This window comes from Oncorhynchus gorbuscha, linkage group LG15 (genome assembly GCF_021184085.1).
Source record: "Oncorhynchus gorbuscha isolate QuinsamMale2020 ecotype Even-year linkage group LG15, OgorEven_v1.0, whole genome shotgun sequence".
Classification (NCBI taxonomy): domain Eukaryota; kingdom Metazoa; phylum Chordata; class Actinopteri; order Salmoniformes; family Salmonidae; genus Oncorhynchus; species Oncorhynchus gorbuscha.
In genome coordinates this window covers 46,273,175-46,300,485 of record NC_060187.1, presented here as the reverse complement: position 1 = coordinate 46,300,485, position 27,311 = coordinate 46,273,175, and the positions used below count along the sequence as shown (strand labels likewise).

General features: G+C 46.3%; 1 protein-coding gene across 5 annotated transcripts in view; it reads right to left on the bottom strand.

Moving 5' to 3' along the window:
* LOC123997391 (inaD-like protein) overlaps positions 1 to 27,311 on the bottom strand; it is a 144,115-nt gene that overhangs the window by 86,005 nt on the left and 30,799 nt on the right. For all 5 annotated transcript variants that reach the window (XM_046301563.1, XM_046301565.1, XM_046301566.1 and 2 more), the window contains 10 exons: positions 24,791 to 24,870; positions 24,602 to 24,658; positions 24,359 to 24,493; positions 22,967 to 23,143; positions 22,798 to 22,869; positions 22,388 to 22,597; positions 6,942 to 7,151; positions 6,445 to 6,567; positions 4,237 to 4,602; positions 3,816 to 3,979 (listed from right to left, as the gene is read on the bottom strand). In XM_046301563.1, coding sequence (XP_046157519.1) covers positions 3,816 to 3,979; positions 4,237 to 4,602; positions 6,445 to 6,567; positions 6,942 to 7,151; positions 22,388 to 22,597; positions 22,798 to 22,869; positions 22,967 to 23,143; positions 24,359 to 24,493; positions 24,602 to 24,658; positions 24,791 to 24,870 — 1,594 coding nt within the window. The remainder of the gene's footprint in view (positions 1 to 3,815; positions 3,980 to 4,236; positions 4,603 to 6,444; positions 6,568 to 6,941; positions 7,152 to 22,387; positions 22,598 to 22,797; positions 22,870 to 22,966; positions 23,144 to 24,358; positions 24,494 to 24,601; positions 24,659 to 24,790; positions 24,871 to 27,311) is intronic.

Sequence of the window (27,311 nt, the reverse complement as noted above, 5' to 3'; positions counted from 1 at the left end):
CATTGCGCTGACGCCAGTTAACAGCTTCCTTCAAACTGCACGCAGAGACATAAAGCATTTTTTTATCCACCGTCTGACTCTGGCGAAGTATAAAATCATGAAGAATCCCTTTTAAAAAATGTGGGGGGAAAAAAAGTGGACTTCAAAGTTGAACAACCCATAGAACTCGATGCACAGGGACTACTTTGAACAATTTCCACAGAAAAGTTGACAAAAACACGTTTAGAGGAAGAACTGTGCAGATACAAAGTGGAATTGCCCATGTGACTTAGCAACCGGTAGCACTGGCCTCAATCTTTAGAAATAGTTCAAAACTATTTTTTTCATGCGCTCTCATCTTTCTGCAGCAGATATACTGAGCAATATGCTTTTAACATCAAATCGCAGTATCGAATCGAAATTGTGAGACTCGCAATACATATTGTATCGGCTGATAAATGCTGATTAATGAATTCGATATTCATCTCACCTGGCAAGTCAAAAACCCGTCTGTGTATGAATGAGGCTGTTTTGGGTGTGAGGAGAAGTCAAACTTCCTTTGGGCTCTTTTTGGTTTAATAGAAATCGGACGAGGAGAGAAATTAAAAAAGGAACTGCTCAAGACCGCGATATCGGCTTCGTACTTGATCCTGCACTGTGAAATTAGGCTGAGAGGGATTTGAAAGGGCTTTGTGGTTGCGAACGCTTTGCGGAGATCAAACCACAAATTTATTCTGTTTTTTTATGTAGTGTTAGAAACCTCGTGACGTGTCGGGCCAAAGCTCGACTACTGCGGAAAGTTTGCACCTAAAAAGGTGGAACAAATTCATAAGTAAAGGTTCAGAAGAATTGTGTGTCTGATTTGTTAGGGCTGTACAGCTGAATGCAAATTTGGTGTCCCCGATTTTTCCTATCCCAGCATTTCCCAATCCTGGTCAGAGGGACCCAAAGGAGCGCACATTAGCCACCGGGTTTATGGGCATCTGTTTATATTCCCCATCTTATTGTCCTCAGTACTATCTAATTTATTCCTCTATATCTATGTTTTTTTTTTTTTTGCTTTACCATTTGTTTTGTGTTTCGTCGGGGACACCCGTCTTTTGGGATGATTTCGCGGGAGGGATATCGGAAGACAATTGGAGGTTTACAGAGTCAGTTGCAGATACAGAATGTTTAGCAGTGCATATATATACTGTATTATGGAACAGCTACGTTGCATTCAGAAGGTATTCAGACGCCTTGACCGTTTGCACATTTTACGTTACAGCTTTTTCCCGCTATCTACACACAACACCCCATAATGACAAAGCAAAAACAGGGGTTTGGAACTTGTTTGCAAATGTATAAAAAAATTAATGGAAATATGATATTTACATACGTATTCAGATTCTTTAATCAGTACTTTGTTGAAGCACCTTTGGCAGCGATTACAGCCTCAAGTCTTCTTGGGTATGAAGCCACAAGCTTGGCACATCTGTATTTGGGGAGTTTCTCCCATTCTTCTCTGCAGAGACTCTCAAGCTCGGTCAGGTTGGATGGAGAGCGTCACTGCACAGCTATTTTCAGGTCTCTCCAGAGATATTCGATCGGGTTCAAGTCCGGGCTCTGGAAGGGCCACTCAAGGACATTCAGAGACTTGTCCCGAAGCCACTCCTGTGTTGTCTTGGCTGTGTGCTTAGGGTCGTTGTCCTGTTGGAAGGTGAACCTTCTTACTACTGCACTGCTGGAGCTAGGAAAACAAGCATTACACTACACCCGCAATAACATCTGCTAAATATGTGTATGTGACTAATACAATTTGATTTGATTTTGGCAAATTAAGCAGGTTGTCATGAGCCTTTTACTGAAGAGTGTTCTCTGTCTGACCACTACCATAAAGGCCTGATTGCTGGAGTCCTGCAGAGATAATAATAATAATAATAAATGCCATTTAGCGGACGCTTTTATCCAAAGCGACTTACAGTCATGTGTGCATACATTCTACGTATGGGTGGTCCCGGGAATCGAACCCACTACCCTGGCGTTACAAGCGCCATGCTCTACCAGAGATGGCGGTCCTTCTTCTCCCATCTCCACAGAGGAACTCTGGAGCTCTGTCAGAGTGACCATCGGGTTCTTGGTCACCTCCCTGACCAATGCCCTTCTTCCCCGATTGCTCCGTTTGGCCAGGTGGCCAGCACTAGGAAGAGTTTGAGGTTCCAAACTTCTTGGATTGTAGAATGATGGAGGCCACTACATTCTTGGGGACTTTCAATGCTGAAACAATGTTTTGGTACCCTTCCCCAGATCTGTGCCTTAACACAATCCTGTCTTGGAGCTCTACAGACAATTCCTTCAGCCTCAAGGCTTGGTTTTTGCTCTGACATGCACTGTCAACTGTGGGACCTTCTATAGACAGGTGTGCACCTCTCCAAATCATGTCCAATCAATTGAATATACCACCACCAAGTTGTAGAAACATCTCAAGGATGATCAATGGAAACAAGATGCCCCCGAGCCCAATTTCGAGTCTCACATGAATACTTATGGAAATAAGGTATGTTTTTTGTTTTTAATACATTAGGAAAGAATTCAAATCCCCTTTTTTTGCTTTTTCATTGTGGGGTATTGTGTGTAGATTGCTGAGAAAATGTTTATATTTAATCAATTTTAGAATAAGGCTGTAATGTAAGAAAACGTGGAAAAAGTCAAGGGTCTGAATACTTCCCGAAGGCACTGTATATCAAATGACTTTATTCTTGCTATGTAAAATGTATACCAATAAATAAAAGGTCCATGTACTTAAAAATATGTCTAGAATGTACATGTAACAAAAGAAAAAGCTGTAAAATCAACGTTTATTTTTGTTCCCATGAAGAGGGACCCGAAAAATAGAAAAATAAGTTAGCAAAGGTCCCACTCCTAGACCCACCTCGGGCTGGAACCAGGGACCTCCTGAACACATTGGCAACCAGCACCAACAAAGCATTGTTACCGGTCACTCCACAAAAGCAAGTGAAACAACTAATTCAAGGTCTCGGAGAAGGTGACAGCATAGATTGACCGGTACAAGCGTGCATCGCTAAACTACCTAGCCATTTCACATTGGCTACACACACATTTAAAAAAAAATCTGGCGTAGGAAACCATCTCCTATTCTGCATTCAGGATATTCTGTATTCTTATCTTGATCATGGCTCAGATGCATGCATGATTGAATCATGACTGTCCTCCAGAGTGGCGCCGCGGTCTAAGGCACTGCATCTCAGTGCTAAGAGGCGTCACTACAGACCCTGGTTTGATCCTGGGCTGTGTCCCACAGGGCTGCGCACAATTAGCCCAGTGTCGTCCGGTTTAGAGGAGGGTTTTGTTCTTAACCGCCTTGCGTAGTTATTTTTATTTATTTTTATGTATAAGGAAGTATCACTGGGGTCATTGCCTGCCATACCCCCTGTTCACCAGCAGAGGGGGCGCTAAGCCCACTAAAGAGCCAGGATCTGCAGACCAATTTATCAGATGAAAAGAAAGTAAACTAATCGATTACCTCAAAGATACATGTAAATCTTACACAACCCACTCAAGACGAGATATGACGTCACTGAACACACAAGGCAGTTTACTGAAGTGTCTAATTGGCGCAGATTATTATTATTATGAAATTATATTATTTCTGGTATTTTTGGAAACACCCGCAGTATTGGTTCAACTTCACACCCACATTTTTGTAGAAATCAATTGTTGTGGGTAAATACGTGTGTGAGTGAGTGAGTGAGTGAGTGAGTGAGTGAGTGAGTGAGTGAGTGAGTGAGTGAGTGAGTGAGTGAGTGAGTGAGTGAGTGAGTGAGTGAGATACTGACTCGGTGTCCGTGTCAGTCAGGGTGAGTTCTGATCCTCCGTTCCTGGAGTCTGAGTCTGCCTCACTATCCCCACCCGTCTCCACCCAGGAGTCCACAGACTGACCCAGAGAGAGCTGGTCAAGAAGGGCTCTGGGCTGCAGGTCTGGATTGGACATCTCCTCCACCTGTTAGGAGGGCAAGACTAAATTATATTATCCTGTCCCCAGACACACTTACCTAAATAATAAACGGGACGCACTGTGAGGTGAAGCATTTTACTTCGGAATATAATACTGATTCAACAGTAACAGTGGTCTTGAAGACTGCATGAGATGAGTGGAGTCAGGTGTGTTACAGCAGTACCTTGTTGGCATAGATCTAGAGGTGGAAGCCAGGCATCTCTCGCCTGACTTGCCAGCGCACAACACAGTGGCGCACTCACCTTTTCCTGAGCTCCAGAGTGGACAGAGGCCGGCGGGACGGGGCCTCCGTTGTCTCTCGCCCACTCTCCCCACGAAGGTGGTGGTTTTCTGGGGTAGGGGTCCACCACCTGCCCCTCCCTATCCTCCACTCCATCCTCCTCTTCATCATCCACAGCCATCTCCCTCTCCTCTCCATTTGGGCTGGGCGTCAAGGTGGGAGTGGGGGTGGGGTTAAGGCTCCTAGTGGTCAATGTGGGGGTGGGGTTAAGGGTCAAGGCAGGGGTCAAAGGTGAGGTGTAGCGAGGGAAGCTACCGTCCAGGATCAGCTCGGGTTCGTCCTCTTCCTGTCCAAGATCCTCCGGGAGGATGGAGCCATCAGCAAAGCCCTGGACACACACACACAATTGTGTCAATATCCAATGACAATGTTAGCAAGAGGGAAGGCATGCGGGTGTGATGTTTTTCATATCTATGATACAAGATACAAATTTCAATTCAACTGCAAAAGATTGAATTGGGCCAAATCTTTAAGGAATAGAAGGGTGAAGGTGGTATTAAGTGGTTACAAAATATGCTTCAAGAACAACCTGTTTGACCAACCACTGCATAGATCTACACTACCACTAAACATTTTAGAACACCTACTCATTCAAGGGGTTTTCTTTATTTTACTATTTTCTACATTGTAGAATAATAGTGAAGACATCAAAACTATGAAATAACACATTTGGAATCATGTAGTAACCAATAATGAAACAAATCAAAATCTATTTTATATTTGAGATTCAAATAGCCACCCTTTGCCTTGATGACAGCTTTGCACACGCTTAGCATTCTCTCAACCAGCTTCACCTGGAATGTTTTTCCAACAATCTTGAAGGAGTTCCCACATATGCTGAGCACTTGTTGGCTGATTTTCCTTCACTCTGCGGTCCGAACTCATCCCAAACCATCTCAATTGGGTTGAGGTAGGGGGATTGTGGAGGCCAGGTCATCTGATCCAGCACTCAATCACTCTCCTTCTTGGTCAAATAGCTACAGAATGCGGTGGTAACCATGCTGGATAAGTGTGCCTTGAATTCTAAATAAATCACAGACAGTGTCACATGAAAAGCATAATTCTAATTTGGATTCCAGACCAAAAGACACATTTCCACCAGTCTAATGTCCATTGCTCGTGTTTCTTGGCCCAAGCAAGTCTCTTCTTATTGGTGACCTTTAGTAGTGGTTTCTTAGCAGCAATTTGACCATGAAGGCCTGATTCACACAGTCTCCACTGAATAGTTGATGTTGAGATGTGTCTGCTTCTTGAACTCTGACGCATTTATTTGGGCTGCAATTTCTGAGACTGGTAACTCTAATGAACTTATCCTCTACAGCGGTCCTCATGAGAGCCAATTTCATCATAGCACTTGATGGTTTTTGCGACTGCACTTCAAGAAACTTTGAAAGTTCTTGAAATCCGTATTGACTTCATGTCTTAAAGTAATGATGGACTGTCGCTTCTCTTTGCTTATTTGAGCCGTTCTTAGCCCTATTTGGTAAAAGACCATCTTCTGTATACCCCCCCACCTTGTCACACAACACAAGTGATTGGCTCAAACGCATTAAGTAGGAAAGAAGGCACACCTGTTAATTGAAATGCATTCCAGGTGACTACCTCATGAAGCTGGTTGAGAGAATGCAAAGAGTCTGCGAAGCTGTCATCGAGGCAAAGGGTGGCTACTTTGAAGAATCTCAAATCTAAAACATATTTTGATTTGTTTAACGCATGATTCCATATGTGTTATTTCATAGTTGATGTTTTCACTACTATTCTACAAAGTAGAAAAGTTTTTTAAAAGAAAAGAAAAAACGCTTGAATGAGTAGGTGTTGTAAAACCTTTCAACGGTAGTGTCGATCCAACCGAATACACACCCAACATCACTCAGGTCAGTAGTGACCTCGGGTGTCAAAAGACTACCTGACCGTTTTATCACTCCTATCAGAGCCTTCTGATATGTGACAAACAGCTTCGAAGAGCAATGAAGGGCCGGGCCTCGTTCACTTTCGCATACCTATGTACTAGTGGCAGCCTATCAAAGCTAAAGCCAGGGGTACTTAGCCAGGGTTACTTCCTTCTGTTTGTTATGTAGTGATCATAATCCTGATATTAGAGCTTTGAGCGTAATGTTTAAAAAAAGTGCTGTAATGTAAACATACTACCGTGGTGCTATTACAACAGTACCTTGGAAACAGGCAGGTGTGAGTGTGTAAACAAGAGGGACACACTCTCCTCTCGGCCCGTGCTCTGTCCCTCTGTCCCCCGGAGCGCCAGGTCCCCGTGTCCCCTCTCCTCTGCTCCTTCCATCTTGAAGGAGACACACATACAGGTGGGCACCATTCACACACGGTCAGGATTTCCTATAAGACTACACACTCTCAATATACTGTCGGAGCTGAAAACAGGTCATCACGCCCCTGCAACAGATGTTTCTTTTGGATAACTAGGTTCTTCAAAAATAAAAAAGTAAAATTCCATCACAAGTCAATAGCTTCACTAATATGTGGCATCAAGCACCAACACCTTTTAAAAAACAAGTTTAAAAGAACACAAAAAGTAAAGCAAAAAGGAAACGGGAAAATAAATGTCAACAATAAAAGTGTGAAATGTTTAATGTGCATTATCCCTGTCGTAACAAATCTACTTAAATCCAGTCCCCGACACATCACCGCGGTACATACCACTAATGGCTTGCAGATGCCCAAGTAGACGGTTCCAGACGGGGCGGCCTTGAGCACCTCGACGGCCTGGGGCAGGGTGCACGTGTCCAGGTAGGTGTCGTTGACAAACACCAGCTGGTCCCCGGGGAGCACGCCCCCATGGCACTCTGCCACGCCGCCGGGCACCAGCGAGCGGATGACGATGACGGAGCGCGCAACGTCCAGAGGATCCTGCAGAGGGCGACACAGACCAGGAGAAAATTGTGTGAGTGAGTGAGTGAGTGAGTGAGTGAGTGAGTGAGTGAGTGAGTGAGTGAGTGAGTGAGTGAGTGAGTGAGTGAGTGAGTGAGTGAGTGAGTAGAGAGAAAGAAAGAGAGCGAGACATACACACACACACGAACGCACTCATATGAACACACAGTAATATGCAAGCCTGCAAACACTAACATATACACACACACTCACATGTACTTACAGAGCACATAAGGGCAATGTCTTGCTGGCTTCTCATTTACAGATTTAAAGCAACTGATGAGTTGGACAAAACCATTCTGCTGAAGTATACTACAACGATTCCTGCCCCCTGTGCCAAATGAAGTGTGTGTGTGTGTGTGTGTGTGTGTGTGTGTGTGTGTGTGTGTGTGTGTGTGTGTGTGTGTGTGTGTGTGTGTGTGTGTGTGTGTGTGTGTGTGTGTGTGTGTGTGTGTGTGTGTGGAGAAACAGCAGAGGGTAATTACAGAAAAGATGTCTCCATCTTTCACTCAAAATGTGACAGGTTTCTGACGAGTCACTTCACTTCGCTAACAGTAAGCACTTTGGCCGTGTCCTTGAACAGTCCATAGCCAATAAAGCATATAAAGTGAACGGTGCTGTTCTGAGGAGAAGCTGTTGATTTTTTCCTTGATGATGCAGCTGAGCACAGTGGATTATGCTTTTCCAGCTATACTGTCTAATACAGTGGGGCAGAAAAAGTATTTAGTCAGCCACCAATTGTGCAAGTTCTCCCACTTAAAAAGATGAGAGGCCTGTAATTGTCATCATAGTTACACTTCAACTATGACAGACAAAATGAGAAGAAAAAAAATCCAAAAAATCCAGAAAATCACATTGTAGGAATTTTATTGAATTTATTTGCAAATTATGGTGGAAAATAAGTATTTGGTCACCTACAAACAAGCAAGATTTATGGCTCTCACATACCTGTAACTTCTTTAAGAGGCTCCTCTGTCCTCCACTCATTACCTGTATTAATGGCACCTGTTTGAACTTGTTATCAGTATAAAAGACACCTGTCCACAACCTCAAACAGTCACACTCCAAACTCCACTATGGCTGTCAAAAAAACAAAATTGTAGACCTGCACCAGGCTGGGAAGACTGAATCTGCAATAGGTAAGCAGCTTGGTTTGATGAAATCAACTGTGGGAGCAATTATTAGGAAATGGAAGACATACAAGACCACTGATAACCTCCCTCGATCTGGGGCTCCACGCAAGATCTCACTCAAATCCTGCAGTGCCAGACATGTCCCCCTGCTAAGCCGGTACATGTCCAGGCCCATCTGAAGTCGCTCTGGATAAGAGCGTCTGCTAAATGACTTAAATGTAATGTAAATGTAAGTTTGCAAGAGAGCATTTGGGTGATCCAGAAGAAGATTGGGAGAATGTCATATGGTCAGATGAAACCAAAATAGAACTTTTTGGTAAAAACTCAACTCGTCTTGTTTGGAGGACAAAGAATGCTGAGTTGCATCCAAAGAACACCATACCTACTGTGAAGCATGGGGGTGGAAACATCATCCTTTGGGGCTGTTTTTCTGCAAAGGGACCAGGACGACTGATCCGTGTAAAGGAAAGAACGAATGGGGCCATGTATCGTGAGATTTTGAGTGAAAACCTCCTTCCACCTCCTTCCTGTGTGAATCTAAGTGTGCGTTCTCTAATTCTCTCCTTCTCTCTTTCTTTCTCTCTCTCGGAGGACCTGAGCCCTAGGACCATGCCCCAGGACTACCTGACATGATGACTCCTTGCTGTCCCCAGTCCACCTGGCCATGCTGCTGCTCCAGTTTCAACTGGCCTGGGCCCTAGGACCATGTCCCAGGACTACCTGACATGAGGACTCCTTGCTGTCCCCAGTCCACCTGGCCATGCTCCTGCTCCAGTTTCAACTGTTCTGCCTTACTATTATTCAACCATGCTGGTCATTTATGAACATTTGAACATCTTGGCCACGTTCTGTTATAATCTCCACCCGGCACAGCCAGAAGAGGACTGGCCACCCCACATATGCTCTCTCTAATTCTCTCTTTCTTTCTCTCTCTCGGAGGACCTGAGCCCTAGGACCGTGCCCCAGGACTACCTGACATGATGGCTCCTTGCTGTCCCCAGTCCACCTGACTGTGCTGCTGCTCCAGTTTCAACTGTTCTGCCTTATTGTTATTTGACCATGCTGGTCATTTATGAACATTTGAACATCTTGGTCATGTTCTGTTATAATCTCTACCCGGCACAGCCAGAAGAGGACTGGCCACCCCACATAGCCCGGTTCCTCTCTAGGTTTCTTCCTAGGTTTTGGCCTTTCTAGGGAGTTTTTCCTAGCCACCGTGCTTTTACACCTGCATTGTTTGCTGTTTGGGGTTTTAGGCTGGGTTTCTGTACAGCACTTTGAGATATCAGCTGATGTACGAAGGGCTATATAAATAAATTTGATTTGATTTGATTCCACCAGCAAGGGCATTGAAGATGAAACGTGGCTGGGTCTTTCAGCATGACAATGATCCCAAACACACCGCCCGGGCAACAAAGGAGTGGCTTTGTAAGAAGCATTTCAAAGTCCTGGAGTGGCCTAGCCAGTCTCCAGATCTCAACCCCATAGAAAATCTTTGGAGGGAGTTGAAAGTCCGTATTGCCCAGCAACAGCCCCAAAACATCACTGCTCTAGAGGAGATCTGCATGGAGGAAATGGGCCAAAATACCAGCAACAGTGTGTGAAAACCTTGTCAAATGTTTTCTGTAAGTCTTCACCTCTGTCATTGTCAAGAAAGGGTATATAACAAAGTATTGAGATAAACTTTTGTTATTGACCAAATACTTATTTTCCACCATAATTTGCAAATAAATTCATTAAAAATCCTACAATGTGATTTTCTGGATTTTGTCTGTCATCGTTGAAGTGTACCTATGATGAAAATTACAGGCCTCTCTCCTTTTTAAGTGGGAGAACTTGCACAATTGGTGGCTGACTAAATACTTTTTTGCCCCACTGTATAGGGTGTGTGTGTTTTTAAGGTTTGACTACGCTTGTGGGGACCAGAAGTCCTCACAAGGATAGTAAAACAAACGTGTGTGCGCTTCCTTTGTGTGTGTGTGTGCTTACGTCTCAGTGTGTCTACAGTACGCCTTCAGCCAAAGTTCCATCCATCTCGGAGGCCTGTTGACTCCATCAGTACAGGAACACAACAGGAAGGAGGCTTGGCACGGCCAGCCAAAACAAAGTCAGAAATCACCTCAACACAAAACACAGGCAATACCATGGCGCCTCGAGACACTCTGGCAACACTTCCTTGTCCCAATGAACCACCAGTGTGTTTTGCATCATGGTCCTGTCCCAAAGGACCCTGGTCAAAAGTAGTGCACTGCAATGGGAATAGGGTGCCATTTGGGACGAACACCTGTTCGAGTGCATTTGTACAGGCTGATGTGAGGCATGAGCTGTACGGACTGCTGAGCACGTAACTGGTCGATATAAGTGTTACAACGCACATTTACTGTCTAGGTGGGAATTCACTGTAACTGGACCGGAAGCACAACCCTGGGTGTTGCAAGCAGACATTGGTCCAACTAATTTTGTTTGAAATACTTTAGGTACGATTGATAGAGCTCACCTGGATGAGGGGGGGGGTGGAACCAATGGCATAGTCCCAAAAGTGAAAATCCCGCTCACCCTGTGCTCTGTCTGACCTAAAATCAAACTCGCCTGATTGGTTTGCAAGCCTAGCCCCATGCTGAGCCATTGGGAAGTATGAGAACACTAGTAAAAAATCTCTGCTCACTCCATCACCGTCCTACAGACAGTTACGTAAAATGTATCGAAGGGCCCAACAAAGCCACACTTCCCCTCTCATCCCAAGTGTGACTGGTATCAATCACGGCCCGGACAGCCCGAGCCATAAAACTGCAATTCAGCACCAATTTGATGCCTCCCACAATACATTTGACGACCCATACGGGCAGCATTTTATGTGACTAGCGCCGGTTATAAAAGTGATTAACAAGTGGTTATTTCGATATAAAAACTAAAGCTGTACAGGGCTAATTAGCGGGGAAGAGTCAGGGACAGCTATCTGTCTACGGGAAGAGAGAAGGAGTTATAACTATTATTATCTGTAGAGAGCGAGCGAGAGGGATCAAGTGTGTGTGTGTGTGTGTGTGTGTGTGTGTGTGTGTGTGTGTGTGTGTGTGTGTGTGTGTGTGTGTGTGTGTGTGTGTGTGTGTGTGTGTGTGTGTGTGTGTGTGTGTGTGTGTGTGTGTGTGTGTGTGTGTGTGTGTGTGTGTGTGTGTGTGTGTGTGTGTGTGTGTGTGTGTGTGATTGCGCATCCAAGTGTGTACATGCATGATTGTGTGTGTGCATCCAAATTTAAATCCCATCATAGTGTGTGTGGCGCTGAACAGGTGGGAAGGGGAGAAATGGGCAGAGGATAAGGAATGCTGACAGGGACTTCCTGAGGGAGGAGAGCAGCTCAATGGGAGAGGCATGTTGGGGGGGAAGAGGGGGGGGGGGACATGACTGGGTGCCCACATGAGGGCTCACAGATTGTAAGGCCATAGCAGAACATGGCACGCATGCAAATACACGTGCGCACACGCAGATGCACAGTCACATGCTCCTACACACACACCTACACGCCCAGCAACCTGGTTCCAGAGTTTCTCCATCAAGTGGCACGGCCTCTACTATGCCATTCTTCAGATTGAAAAATAAGTTGCCTCTAACCAAAGCTATAGGATCAGATTACCCAGACGAAATCCTTATTTCTTCTCATTTAACCATTAGGAGGATGAAACAATATCTGATCCCAGGTCAGTGATCAGGGGAGACTCCTACCAACAGAACCGGTTGCCTCCTGTGGAAAGAGGGCCTAACACACTATACACCAACAAGACCAGAACAGAACAACGCCCTATTATCAAGATTCACCACAGAACTGGGGCAGGCAGCGATCTACAGAATTCCAGGTCCAATTACTGTACTGAACCCAGTGATTACCCACTATACTGCAGAGAGACAGAGACAAAAATGCAGAGTAAGAGGTGAACTGAGGCCTGGAAAGGAGAACAAGCACTGGGATCCAGTGTAATAGAGAAGTAGAGGAAGAATTAAACGAAGCAGGGTTTGAAAAAAAAAAAAAAAAAAAGGAAAAAAGTTGGGACGGGATGGGAGGGGGGGAGTTGAAGTTCTACTCCAGCTGGTCCTTTCCAGAGACACAGGCTGCATTGTCCGGCTCTGGAGTTTCAGCCAAGCGTGTTTCACCTCGCTTCGCCTCGCCGCCGTTACACACACAAACATGCTCAGAAAACACAGACGCGCGCGCACGCGCACACACACACACACACACACACACACACACACACACACACACACACACACACACACACACACACACACACACACACACACACACACACACACACACACACACACACACACACACACACACACACACACACACACACACGTCATACAGGCCCGGTGATGTCAGCATAGTGGCTCTTAAAGTAGGGGGAGCGAGAGAGACGGGCCCAACGTCCAAGCCTGTCAGCTTGAAATAAGTTAGTCATTCCTTATTTATGTTTCTGCTCAAGTGCGGAGGAGATTTAAGGCTCTAATAAAATTGGGTCTCACCGGGTTGAAGGGGTGTCAGGGGGTGATTCTGGTAAAGGGAACAGCTGCTCTCCATGTAACAACCTTGAGGTCAGTTCTTACGCAAAAGAACGTGGCTCTGGCCAAAAGTCGAGCACTATGTAGGGATTAGGGTGCCATTTGTGACGTAATAAATGACAACTCCAGCAGTGGGTTTATGGCGTTGGGTCACGCACTATGACTGTCCCTTTTCTCTGCAGTAAAAGTTGTTACCAGACAATGTGTGCAACATTACAGAACGTTTTTACTGTGTACATAACAATGCCACAAGACTCCATGACGCCATAAACTACTCGAGGCAAATACTTTCGGTTCCTGATCGAACAGAGAACATTTTAGGGCCAACAGTTTGAGCTTACTCCCAAACAATCGGCTATTATTCGTAGTTGGCTATCACAGACCCATTGGACTTGAAAACCGCTTATTTGTGTTGTCAAAATAGGGCCCCACAGGAGAAGATTGCTTTATATTGGGTGGTCTGACTACTACGGATCTTAGACACTAGAGATCTTTCACTGACAGCAGGAAATGAGCGTGATCGGGCAAGTGTAATAATCTCATAATCTCAGTAACAAGGAGAGCAACCAGAGCTCTTCCAACAGAGAGCAACCCTTTACACAACCCCAACTGTGGTTTGTATTGTATGGGGGATAACTCACCCCTTCCTTAATCTTCCCCCAGCCAAGACCTGCTAGTTAGCCATGTTAGCTTGTGGCTGTAGAGAGGGCTCCAGGAGTACCGGCAATAGGCCAAGGCTGTTGCTGTGTGCCAGGCCTTGTGGTGGGGTAGTGGTGGGGCGGTATGGCGTCAGACTAACAGACAGTCCATCTGGAACTACCAACGTCCAGTCATCTGTCTGCTCCACTACTATTCTGCCGGTCTGTCTGCATGAGTGACGCTTCAGCTCCTCTGCAAATCACCCTCAACGCAATTCCTGGAACTCTTGCCCTCGCCATCCATCTGCTTTGCCCCCCCCCCACTATCTCCCTCCACCCCCCTCTCTCCATCCATCTGCCCACCCCATCTCTCTCCATCCAGTCGCCTTCCTAAATCCCCCCTCCCTCCATCCGCTTTTCTCCATCTCATCCATCTGCCTTTCTTCATCCATCTGCCGTCCTCCACCCCTCTCTCTCCATCCATCTGTCGTCCTCCACCCCCTCTCTGTCCATCCATCTGCCATCCTCCACCCCTCTCTCTCCATCCATCTGCCGTCCTCCACCCCCTCTCTCTCCATCCATCTGCCGTCCTCCACCCCCTCTCTCCATCCATCTGCCGTCCTCCACCCCCCTCTCTCCATCCATCTGCCTTCCCCCACCCATCTCTCCATCCAGCCACCTTCCTACATCTCATCCATCTGCCTTCCTCTCCCTCTCTCCATCCATCTGCCCCCCACCCCCTCTCTCTCCATCCATCTGCCATCCTCCACCCTCTCTCTCCATCCATCTGCCGTCCTCCACCCCCTCTCTGTCTATCCATCTGCCATCCTCCACCCCTCTCTCTCCATCCATCTGCCGTCCTCCACCCCCTCTCTCTCCATCCATCTGCCGTCCTCCACCCCCTCTCTCTCCATCCATCTGCCGTCCTCCACCCCCCTCTCTCCATCCATCTGCCTTCCCCCACCCATCTCTCCATCCAGCCACCTTCCTAAATCTCATCCATCTGCCCCCCACCCCCTCTCTCTCCATCCATCTGCCCTCCCCACCCCCTCTCTCCATCCATCTGCTCCCCCACCCCCCTCTCTCCATCCATCTGCCCCCCACCCCCCCTCTCTCCATCCATCTGCCCCCCACCCCCTCTCCATCCATCTGCCCCCCACCCCCCTCTCCATCCATCTGCCCCCCACCCCCCTCTCCATCCATCTTCCCCCCACCCCCTCTCCATCCATCCATCTGCCCTACCCCACCCCCTCTCTCCATCCATCTGCCCCCCCCACCCTCCTCTCCTCATCATTCATCTGCCCCACCCCAACCCCTCTCTCTCCATCCATCTGCCCCCCCACCCCCTCTCTCTCCATCCATCTGCCCCCCTTCATCTCTCCATCCTCCACCCCCTCTCTCCATCCATCCATCCATCTGCTTTCCTCCATCCATCCATCTGCTTTCCTCCATCCATCTGCCTTCATCCACACCCCTCTACATCCATCTGCCTTCCTCCATCCCCCCTTCTCGCTCTCCATACATCCATCCATCCATCCATCCCCCCACCCTCGCTCTCCATCCATCTACCCCCTCCCTCTCTCTACATCCATCTGCCTTCCTCCACCCCCCCCTCTCTATCCCACTCTCTCCATCCATCTCTTTGACTCTCAATCTCTCTCTTGCTCATCCATCTCAGCCGGACTGTCTCTCTGGGTTTGTTTTTTGTTCCCTCCGTGGTTGGTCTCTGGAGGAGAACGAAGAGTTTGAAACGGGCTGAAAATCTCAGGTTGGTATGCGGTGGATGACTAAGCCACAAGCAGTGACTGAGACAAGATTAGCAGAATGGCTAGCTAGGATACCAGTTAACCATTTCACTGCAGTCCTTGGCAAGATTGTTTACATTTGAGTCCTTTAGCAGACGCTCTTACTCAGAGCAACTTACAGTCAAGTGCATTCATCTTAAGATCAGTAGGTGGGACAACCACATATCACAGTGATAGTAAGTCCATTCTCCATCAATAACAAAAAAGTTATCAGCAAAGTCAGGGGTAGTAAGAGGGGAATAAAGTCAAGTGAGAATGCTGTTTTGAGATTAAACCTTTTGCTTCACCAAAGTGATAAACATACAAATATTTTTTTTAAGTGAGTCAGTTTGTGTTAATGAACGCATTTTGACATGCATATTTGGACATGATATGTAGGGCTCTATAGTGACCGGTGGTAGTTGACCTAATGTATTCAAGTATTTATGGGATGTCTACATACACAGTAAATCTTAGTGCGGAGTGTTCCAGTACAACACACTGGCCCAGATGCAGCATGGTCAATGCAGGTCTGACAAAGGCTGTAAATTAACTCTCTCTTACACACACACTGCAATTGCACACACACACACACACACACACACACACACACACACACACACACACACACACACACACACACACACACACACACACACACACACACACACACACACACACACACACACACACACACACACACACACACCTCGTCCTTTAACATCCCCGCTGTGTGTATGCTGGGAACCTGTGTCATACCGACAGTCGCACTAAATAATAGAGCAGGTGCCCCTAACCACAGGTCCAGGGTCAGATCTAATCCTCCTTCTAAAAAGGTTAAAAGTTCAACTTTTGGGGCTTGCTTATCTGATCCTAGGACCGTGAGCATGACTAACACAGCGCAGACTGCTGTTCATCGTTGCAGTGTGTGACGTAGCTCTCCGGTCAACAACGTGCTTTAATGTCCACCGTCATCCAATTCAATCCAACTTGCTCAGCTATTTACCAGTGGGCCACTCACTTAAATAACATTTCTTTGATCGGATCCTACCGTAGCTACAGACAACGGAATAAATAAGTAATAACAAATAAATACATTCCAGAGAATGATTTATGCTTCTGGGCTAAATCGTTGCCTGGCCAAACTAAACGCTCTATTGATGTGCAGGTGAGGCTATTTTTCTAGTGCCTGGCGAAAATTATAAATGGATTCCATTTCAGACAGAGTTTTCCGCTTCTTATTTCTCACAGTGAATTATTTTGGCCATGTAGGTAATGTATGTTTGTCCCCGCATCGGGAACGTAACCCAATACACTGTCTCACACACTGTGATTTATATAGAGACAAGTAAAACTGAACAAACCATTGGTTTATGAGGTCTGAGGTACATTTATTTTGTCTGTGGCACCCTACTCCCTATGTAGCTCACTATTTTTGACTAGGGGCCATAGGGCTCAGGCGAAAAGTAGTGCACTATATAGGGAACAGGGTGCCATTCTGAGACATTTGGCTGTGGTCACAGCCTACAAGGAGAGGAAACTTCCGTCTTATTTAACTTTTTTGGAAATGGTTTACAAAAAGTTTACTTTTGACATGTCGCCATTGTATACTAGAGGTGAACAGGCCAATGAGGACAAGCAGTTGTTTCGGCTCAAATACAGTAGTGTGTGTGTGTGAAAGGTTATCAAAACACTACGCTGCCCTTTGATCCCTGTTGGACCTAGTCACACTGAACACACACACACACACACACTTTCACCCCCCACCCAAGACACACATATGGTCCTCAATCAAGATCCTTTACAGAGAAAGAATTCCTACGAATTCATGGATTACGCCAGCTTTCTTCAAACTCTCTCCGGGGAGAATAAAAGAAGAATTGCTTTTAAATGGCTGGAGCGTACGAACAGCTGGGTTAAACCTGATCCCACTGAAGTGAAACTAAGCCCGGGTCCACCCCACCAAAAGACAGTTTGAAAACCACAAAAAGTCGCCATTCATCTCCATTAAGGGGTGCCGGAGATGGGAGACACACAGGAGATACCGACAGCCCACCCAATCATTAGCCCCCCTCGCCCATCACTCATAATGATGGCCGTCACGCGTGTCACATATAAAAACCCGCTTGCTGTAGCAGTTACATGAATACTAGTGTGACAGTCTGATTCGGGTCGTGCAGCTCTTCCTGGCGGGATGTTCCTAGTTAATGACCACGAGAGTGTGCGGCTGCTGCCGCTGGCCGTGTTGTAACGCCATATGATATGATGTCGTCCGTTTCATACATGTAAATAATGAAGTGATGTATAGCATAACTAGCGACAGTGACCGCCGAGGCGGTCTGCTTCAGTTCTGGGAAACCAGAGGGGTATACTACAGAGCATGATCAATTAGTTAGCCATCTAACTTTGATACGCAAAAATGAATAACTATTGTTTTTGGGGGTAAATTAAATAAGCTAAACATTTGATCTTTTTTGTTTGTTTGTCGATTCATTTAGACAATGCCAATTTCAAGCCTACGTTTTTTTGTATAAACAAATGAAAAATAAAAAACAAATTTCTAGGCAAGTTACCTGGCTAACTCTGATCCGGCTTTGTGCCAATAACCCTCAGGTCTGAACTCTTGGATACATTTCTTGAAAAATGAAAAGAGGAGAGAAGGAACAGACACGGTCTAAACAAGGGAGTACACAGCGGGAGTACACAGTCCCGATTCTGGAAGGACCACGGTCCTGCTGGTTTCCCATCCTTTTCCCTGCTCTACCTGAAGAACCAGGTGTGTGTACTCTCCAGCCAATCAGTAACATTGATAGATCAAACACGGGCCATTTATAAATGTAAACCAGTAGTACTACAAAATTTTATTTTTTTACATGCACTTCTAGTAACTCTATGATTGTCCTATGTGTGTTTTGAATGTATCGTGCTGTATATTTCTTGGGATACTGCATGTGGACTGTTGACCCCAGCATTCGTTTAGCAGCCAGCCAGCCAGGGCATGGAGTACAGCAGACTAGCGCCCAGAGTATGTCTACAGGCCGTAGCGATGCAGACTGAATAGTGCACTGGATCCCATTCAGTCTCATCAGCCCAAAGCCTCTACCGGAGACACGTAGGTGCCCCCCCCCAAAAAAAATCAATTCACTCTCTCGCCCAGGGCAGACTGCCTCGGCTTGTAGCGAGAGACGGATTAGAGGAGAATGAAAGAGAGACAGAGAGAGATAAGGCAAGGCAGACACTTACTTCAGTGGTAGTGGTAGTGGTACGATAACACTTATGTTCTTTTCTATGGCCAAAACGCCCTCTCATTCCTATTCGTTATGGTGGGAACTAAAAACAATTCATTCTTTAATAAGTATATGCAGGGATGTGGTAGCTTATCTTAGAATCATGTGAACCACCACTTTGGGCCGGTTCTTAAACCAAATGACCACTTTTCTTTCTATTCCCCTCACCTATAAGTCAGCGGTCCACTTTCCCGCGCGGTAGCGCTGGGCGATTGGTGCCTTATGAGGTTGGTTCGATTTCGGGTTCGATAATTTAAAAAAATAAATATGTTTTCGGATAATAACATTTTTAAATGTAACCTTTACATGCGCTATGCATTATGTGAGTTGTATTAATTGTTTTGTTCTGCATTACAGCATTCAAGTCCCATGATGGTAGTGACTGCCCAGTACTGCTTATCACTTAATCACCATCACTGTATGCCTTATTTGTTGACTTCATTATTTCATTCCAAGTCATCATCTCATCTCTATAGAGCTGCTGTCGGACAAAATTCATATTTTGTAAGTCTTCAAAGTAAATAAGGCATACATTTATGACTGCTGAATACAAACTATCAAATCACTTAGATCATGTATTTTCAGGAAGAGATACCGGCACTCTACATCACCTTACAATCTCAATCTTCTCCCTCCCGTAGCAGTCGTTAAAGAGAACACCAGACAAGTAGATGTGCAATGGATTATGGTCATTGTAGTTCATTACCCCATTGTATGCGCTCAACTATGTCAAATATTGATCTGTTGGAAACTACAACTCCCTACTACATTACACAGTTCACGCTGGATCTGATTTACCTCTAGAGAAACTTTGCGATTTGTGCATTAAGCTCTCAGAAAAAAAGAACAAAATGGAATTCAAGTAATTGAACAGATGTCGGACAACAGTCTTAAAAAAAACATAAAAATAACCAAAACGTTGGTTAAATAGCTCAGCACTAGCGCACATATACACAAACATCGTCACTTTCAGACAGACAGGCAGGCATGCAGAGTGGTATCGAGAGTGAGGGCTCAGCTGGCCAATATAGGGATGGAGGAGAGGGAGAGAAGGATAGGAAGTGAATGAGGTCCTGGAGGTGAAGCTATGCCTATATTTAAGGATTTAAGGCCCTAGGATACAGTTACGCTGAAACACAAGGGGCCTTATAGCTTAGGGTTACTTCCGTAACCCCGATTCTCTGATAATAGAGTTGGATGTCTCACATTGGGATTCGCTGATAGACAGATCACAACTGGGAAGGCCCAATCACACAACATCTGGCTAAGACAGACAGGTCGAGCGGCAAATGAGGGGAGCCCCTCCCTCGTTATAAGGCGCCACTCGTCCGCCCTCTGGTCATTTTCAAGCATGTCTCTTCCTTGCGCTCTTGCGAGCTGGGAAATGCAGCGATGAGACATCTCACTCTATTATCAAAGAACCGGGGTTATGGAAGTAACCATAAGTTCTATATCAAATAGTCATTCCATTTCTCACAACGGGACGTGGCCAACTCCGGTATCGCAGACATGCTCAAAAAATTATTTGATCATATTACTCCAGTGCTATAGCCTCCACACACTGACTTCCTGTTAAGGCAAGGGCTGATTTCAAGGTTTTACTGCTAGCCTACAAAGCATTACATGGGCTTGCTCCTACCCATCTTTCTGATTTGGTCCTACCGTACATACCTACACCTACGCTACGGTCACAAGACGCAGGCCTCCTAATTGTCCCTAGAATTTCTAAGCAAACAGCTGGAGGCAGGGCTTTCTCCTGTAGAGCTCCATTTTTATGGAATGGTCTGCCTACCCATGTGAGAGACGCAGACTCGGTCTCAACCTTTAAGTCTTTACTGAAGACTCATCTCTTCAGTGGGTCATATGATAGAGTGTAGTCTGGCCCAGGAGTGTGAAGGTGAACGGAAAGGCTCTGGAGCAACGAACCGCCCTTGCTGTTTCTGCCTGGCCGGTTCCCCTATTTCCACTGGGCTTCTCTGCCTCTAAACCTATTACAAGGGCTGAGTCACTGGCTTACTGGTGCTCTTTCATGCCGTCCCTAGGAGGGGTGCGTCACTTGAGTGGGTTGAGTCACTGACGTGATCTTCCTGTCTTGGTTGGCGCCCCCCTTGGGTTGTGCCGTGGTGGAGATCATTGTGGGCTATACTCGGCCTTGTCTCAGGCTGCTCCTGTTTCAACTGTTCTGCCTGCGTCTATGGAATCCTGACCTGTTCACCGAATGTGCTACCTGTCCCAGACCTACTGTTTTCAACTCTATAGCGACAGCAGGAGTGGTAGAGATACTCTTAACTTTTTATGGCTGCAGGGGCAGTATTGAGTAGCTTGGATGAAAAGTGCCCATATCAAAACGGCCTGCTCCTCAGTCACAGTTGCTAATATTTGCATATTATTATTAATAGTATTGGATAGAAAACACTGACGTTTCTAAAAAACTGTTTGAATGATGTCTGTGAGTATAACAGAACTCATATTGGCAGGCAAAATCCTGAGTTGAAATCAAAACAGGAAGTCAGGAAAAAAAATAAGTGTTTAGTAAAAAATAGAGGGGGGGAAAAAAGCAGCAGTAAAATAACAGTAACGAGTCTATATACAGGGGGTACCGGTACAGAGTCGATGTGCGGGGGCACCGGTTAGTCGAGGTAACTGAGGTAAATATGTACATGTAGGTAGAGTTAAAGTGACTATGCGTCGATATACAGAGTCTGGGGTTTCTTCCCTTGCCTTTGAGAGCTTACTGACCAGTTCTTTGTTTCACACCGGAGGCACATTTTTATTATATTTATATTAACAGTACCTTTTAATTACGTTTTGTTATAATGAAAAAATGACTTACAGGACACTTGGTTATCAGGTTTTTGAATGAACAGCACCCAAAGATCTAATGTAGTGATCCTAGTACATTTACAGTTCTACTGTGCATACTGCCTGTGGTTAGGGCCTTATTTAATTACAGTTCATATTCTCTCCAGTCACAGTGAAACACGACGGAGCTGGGTGCCTGGCTCTGACGGGTGTGATGTCTGAGTTTGGCCCGGTTCCAGGTAACACCACGGCACCTTGCCAAGCCCAACTACAGACCGTTTCATTTTGTTGTCCTCAACCCGATGGCTTGTGACACTGCCATGCACGTTTCACTTCCCTTCTGTGTTCGGACGACAGGTGAAAAGAGACTTTTACTCAAGTAGTATTTTACAGGGTGACTCACTTTTACTAGTCATTTTCTATTAATTAAGGTACCTAAATTTTTCTCAAGTATGACAATTGAGTACTTTATCCACCACTGGGCTTTGGTCTGGGTCGTATTCATTAGGCACCGAAGGGAAGAAGAAAACCAAACGGTGAGAGAATACAAAGGTGTGGTCCAACAATAAAACGCTTGTTTTCGGTTTCTGTTGCACAACGCTGTGCTACCGGGTGCTCTAATGAATACAACCTAGGCTTTAATCTGCTTTAGCCCACTCATTCCAAAGCCGACTCCGGTCACAGATGGGACCTCAAACAGTCCCTTGGAGCTCGCACCCTCACCGGTGCTCATCCGCCCTTCATCACCCTGAGCCTCATCATTAATTAATTTTATCAATTTTTCTGCAGAGCCCTTTGCAGGGGTCACCGATGTTGGTATGGAGATCAGGCTCTCATGTTCTCCCTTCTACAGTTCACATTCCTTCCCAAATTAAAGGAAGAGAGGGAGAGCTGACAGGAGAAGAGAGAAGAGAGGAAGACAGAGGAGAGGAGTTAGGGGAGGGAAAGGGGAGAAAGTTGAAGAGATGTAGAGAGAAGAGGAGTGTGAGGGGCGGAGGTGGTACAACAGCAACTCCCTACCTGGTAGTCTAGGATGCTGAAGCCCAGGCCTCTCTCTCCCTTCTCCAGCTCCAACAACTGAATGTCCGGGGACCACAGAGCCAGCTCTCCCTCTTCATCCTCCTCCTCTTCCCCTCTCATCCCCTGCTGCATCTCGTCCTGGTGGCTGGGGTACGTGGGCGCTGGCTCCTCCGGCTCCTCATCCGACACCTCCTGCAGGGTCACGTGGTCCTGGTGGGTGGAAGAAAGGATACACACATTTTGACACCATAATGTCAGCTTCAGGAACATACTGATATGGTGTGCAGAGCATTATGGGTATTGTAATGCTACAACAGTGACTCCAACCTATCCTGGTCTCTGTCATTGTCTATGAGTCGTACGATTCAGCAAGAGTCAGCATTTTGAGGAGAAGTTACGAAGTAGCCTACCGGAGGTTGTTCACTGTCATTGTCCCGGAGGTAGGCCTGACTTATCAACACAGAGGACAGCTTGGTTTCCAGCTAGATTAGAAGAACACAGGAGGACAAAGACTATCATTTGTGTGTGTGTTGAGTTGGGAGTGTGTGAGAGTGTTCCTGTGTATGTGTGTGTGCTGACCTCAGACAAGCTGACGGCAGGGCTGGGCGAGCAATACTCGTCTTGGCGGTCTGGTTGATAGTCTGAGTCGTCCTCGGTCAGGTGTCTGCAGCACACCAGGGTGAAGGGAGGGGGAACCTCACGCAGGAACGCCACCGCCTCGCGCCTCGACTTACCATACAGCTGCACACCGTTCACCTGGACACACACACACACAAAACCTTTCCTAAGTAAACGTGCATTGTGCATGATATTCACTTAAGATGGCATACACACACACACACACACACACACACACACACACACACACACACACACACACACACACACACACACACACACACACACACACACACACACACACACACACACACACACACACACACACACACACACACACACACTTCGCAATAGGCAGACACACAGAGAAGCACTACATTCACCTGCAGAGCGTGCACACACACACACACTTTGAGTAAATACACAGCCCACTGTGTATATGCTGGTGAACCAAAGACAACGGTCTTATGCTCTGCTTTCAAAAGGGAAGGTAAGACATGAAGCTAATAAACAGTTTATGGCTGGAATTAATGGAGTCCATTTGTGACTTCAAAACACCCCCCAACATAGGTTCTCTAGTAGTGAAGTGAACCAACAGAGGTGTAGGAGCCCAAAGGAGGTGTGGGAGTGTATTGTAGGTGTGTGTTCGTGCTCTCGCCTGTGTGTGTGTGCTGATCAGAGGGCCCACCCCAGAGGTATGGCACATTTCTCATGGAGGGGGACTCAGGGAGCCGCTGGGCTACTTGATTGATGTTTAATGGAATGGGTTGCACGGCAGTGGCTGGAGAGCCCGGCGATGGCTGCTACAGTACGTGCCATTTGCCCAGCGATGTGGGGAGACCAGGCCTAACCCTCCGGTGTTACTGGGAGACTTCCGTTCAATTCACAGACACGCTTGAAAAATGCAGGTGTAGATCGCGCTATACTCATACAGAGTGTTCTGGTTGTGTCAAAACCAGGCATTTTAATCCATGGATTTGGCTCTCCTCCCCTCTGATGCCAGGATTTCCCCCTCCTGTGCCATGGTGGTTGCCTCTGCTTATGTCAGGACTGCCAACAGCAACAGGCTGAGGGCACAGTGGTGAAGCAGCACCAAGCCGTGCCAGGGAGGGGTGCAGGAAGAGGGGATATGTAGGGTGTAGTACAAAGTCTCCCTCTCGCTCTCCTCCCTCCCTCCCTCTCCTGCCTGCCTCTCGCTCCCTCTCCCCTCCCGCTCTAACTCTCCCTTCCCTTTCCCCCTCCCTCAATTTATTTGGACAAGGAAAATGTTGCCCTCAGTGCTAGTGTGTGTGTGTGTGTGTGTTATCAGACGTGTGTGTTGATGGGAGACAGTAATGCCTGCCAGTACATTACCTCCAGGAGTTCGTCCTCTGGTCTCAGGAGCCCGTGTTTGGCCACAGGGCCTTCAGGGGCCACAGAAGAGACGTAGTGGTGGCCGTCGAACGAGTCCAACTCGACCCCCAGACGCATGGTGTGGATGGGAAGAAGCTAGAAAAGAATAGAATACTTTATTAGGCTTTTGAGAACTGTGGAGGTTTTTCATAAGGGGAACTGTGTGGCATTTGGCTTCATTTTGAGCGTATAACCGGTCGTAACCTTCGAGTACTTCTGTAGCTCAGCGTCATCTTCGATGACAGGGTCCAGTTCAACCACCTGGGAAGGACACAAACAATGGCACTATATAATTCCTTCCATGACAATGTAGACACTATGGCTTGACCCAGTCTCATGTGTCAGCAAATAAAAGCCACCAACAGTGCTTATTCCGCCTAACGAACTGCTTACCAGAACGTCGTACTCTGGCCCCAGGGCCTGCTCCCATTTGGCCCTTAGCTCCAGCTCAGACAGAGAGACTCCCTCCATAGCTGAAAGACAGAGCGACAGTGTTGACGCTAGGAGGAACGTTAATAACTGTGGCATAAGTACCTTCAAGAGATGTATGTATTGGGACATTGGGGTGCAGGGATGGGACATTAGGTTGAGGTTTGTGTGCGTCTCTGTGTAAAAAGAGTTTGTGTGCTTTTGCCTACGCCATTGTCAAGCCAAACACGACAATTCCAAAAGGAGTTGGCAAGAGAGCAGAAAGACTGCCACCCAGGCTGCAAAATAACTAGGCGATTCGTGCATTTGAGTGAATTGAGAGTGACCGTGCCATTACGATGGCCGGTTAAAGACGTGGTTTTACGTGTTGCCCACTATCAGAGATACTCTACTATGTGTTCCACTTCATCCTTTTCCCTTTACACAGTCTGTGGTGTATCCATTAACATTACATGACTATGACGAGGCTACCTACGGTTTAGTCGAAATTACACTGTAGTGCCTGGAAATACGGTTGACACTGCTAAAGTAGTCAAATATTTGTGATGAGTCTTTTTTGAGTGAGATTTCGCCATCTGAAATTAATCAAACGAGATTGATTCAAGGTTGAAAACAATTCTGTGTGCATGGGGTGCAGTGCAATGCGTGTGTGTGTGTGCGCGCCTCAGTAGAAATGGCCTGTCCTAGCGCGAGCGAGACACTCATTCCCTCCACTTAGATAGCACCAACGACTGAAATGTTAAACGCAGAGGAACAGAAGAAAAAAATGTCTCCAAGTCTACATGACTGTTAAACTTGACACGGTGAGAAATCAAACTTGGGACAAAGATCTCTTCCTGGATCACAAGTAGCTCCGAGTCCAAGCAAATTAACTGTACCGTAAGGGTTCTGCCCCAAATGCTACTATATAGTGCACCAAAAGTAGTGCACTTTGTATGGAATAGGGTACCTTCTGAGAAACAGCCTCTTTATAACAAACCTGGGGGGGGGGGGGGGGGTAATAAATAAACAAATTCAGCAGCAGGATGTCGAGGAGGGAGATATTATGTTGTGTGTTCATGACCAGTGTATAGATGTAAAGAGAAACGCCTCAACATTCAGAGAGCGTACTAGCGCCTCTGAACCGAGCACAATCACTCCCCCACACACACACAATCACACACGGAACCCTTTGAGCAGCGGGTCGCGTGCCCCTCTCGCTCTGCCCGGTGCATAAAAACCCAAAGACCTGTGACATGAGCGCCAGTACAGTGCCTGATTAAATTAGCGTCGCTAACCCCCTCGCCGACGCAGCGTAAATTACGCTCCAACGTTTCACTAAATAAATACAATAATACACCGTTTTGGGATGTCGAGAAAGGGAAGGAACATCTGTTGGCCAGGCATTGGAGAGGAGAGCACACACACACAGAACCTAAAAACTTACATTGCGTTTCAGTTGTTTAGCAAAGGGGGGGAGAAAAAAATGAGAGAAAAGGGAGAGACCGAGAACAAATGAGTGTTGGCGCTAGGTTGGACAAGCACAATCAGGCTGGTTCAAGTGTTGGGTTACTGTCGAGTTACTGGCACAGTGGCGCTACCATAAAATATTGCCTTTGCAGGCGTGTAGTGTAATGTACTGTGAACGTTGACGGTTCAGGCACCCATTAACAGGTCTCGTGACGCTACACTGAACTACAGCAAAACAACAAAAGCACAGATCACAACACCTACAAGTGACAAATCGGACAACATTTTGCCCTGCAGTGGACTGGACAAGAATCCGTTTCTAACATCTTCAACTTTCAATGACTCTTATTCACATAAAGTATGGCTGGAGCCCAAATGGCACCATATTCCCTTTATAGTACACTACTTCTGACCAGGGTCCATAGGTTCATCATCCATTTTCTTCTCCCCATTTTCTTTATTTAACTAGGCACATCAGTTAAGAACAAATTCTTATTTACAATGACGGCATAGGAACAGTGGGTTAACTGCCTTGTTCAGGGGCAGAACGACAGATTTGTACTTTGTCAGCTCCGGGATTCGATCTAGCATCCTTTTGGTTGCTGGCCCAACACTCTAACCACTAGGCTACATGCCGCCCATTTGGGACATATCCAATGTCTATGGTATTTCTCCTTCAGGTGATACTACCAAAGCAATCATCTTTAAATAGAGACAAATATCTTAAAACTTCTCTCTTTGCCCAAATCACGTGTCAACCACGGTCAAACAGTCATGCCTAATGAGCATGTCACAGATTAGATCCCTAATAATTATACAACAAAATGACTGTAGATTCCAAACAAAAGGTGTTTTGATTTTGCAAAAGACAAACGCATGTATGCAAAATGCACGCGCACACACACGGAAATAAGCCCTTGACAGGCCGTCATTGTTGTCCATGGGGCTTGTATTGGTTCCCCTGGGCAACAGAATACTTTATTTTGGAGATTTGGCAGGTAAAGGGTCTTGTCAGGATTCATTAGGGCCAAGTGTA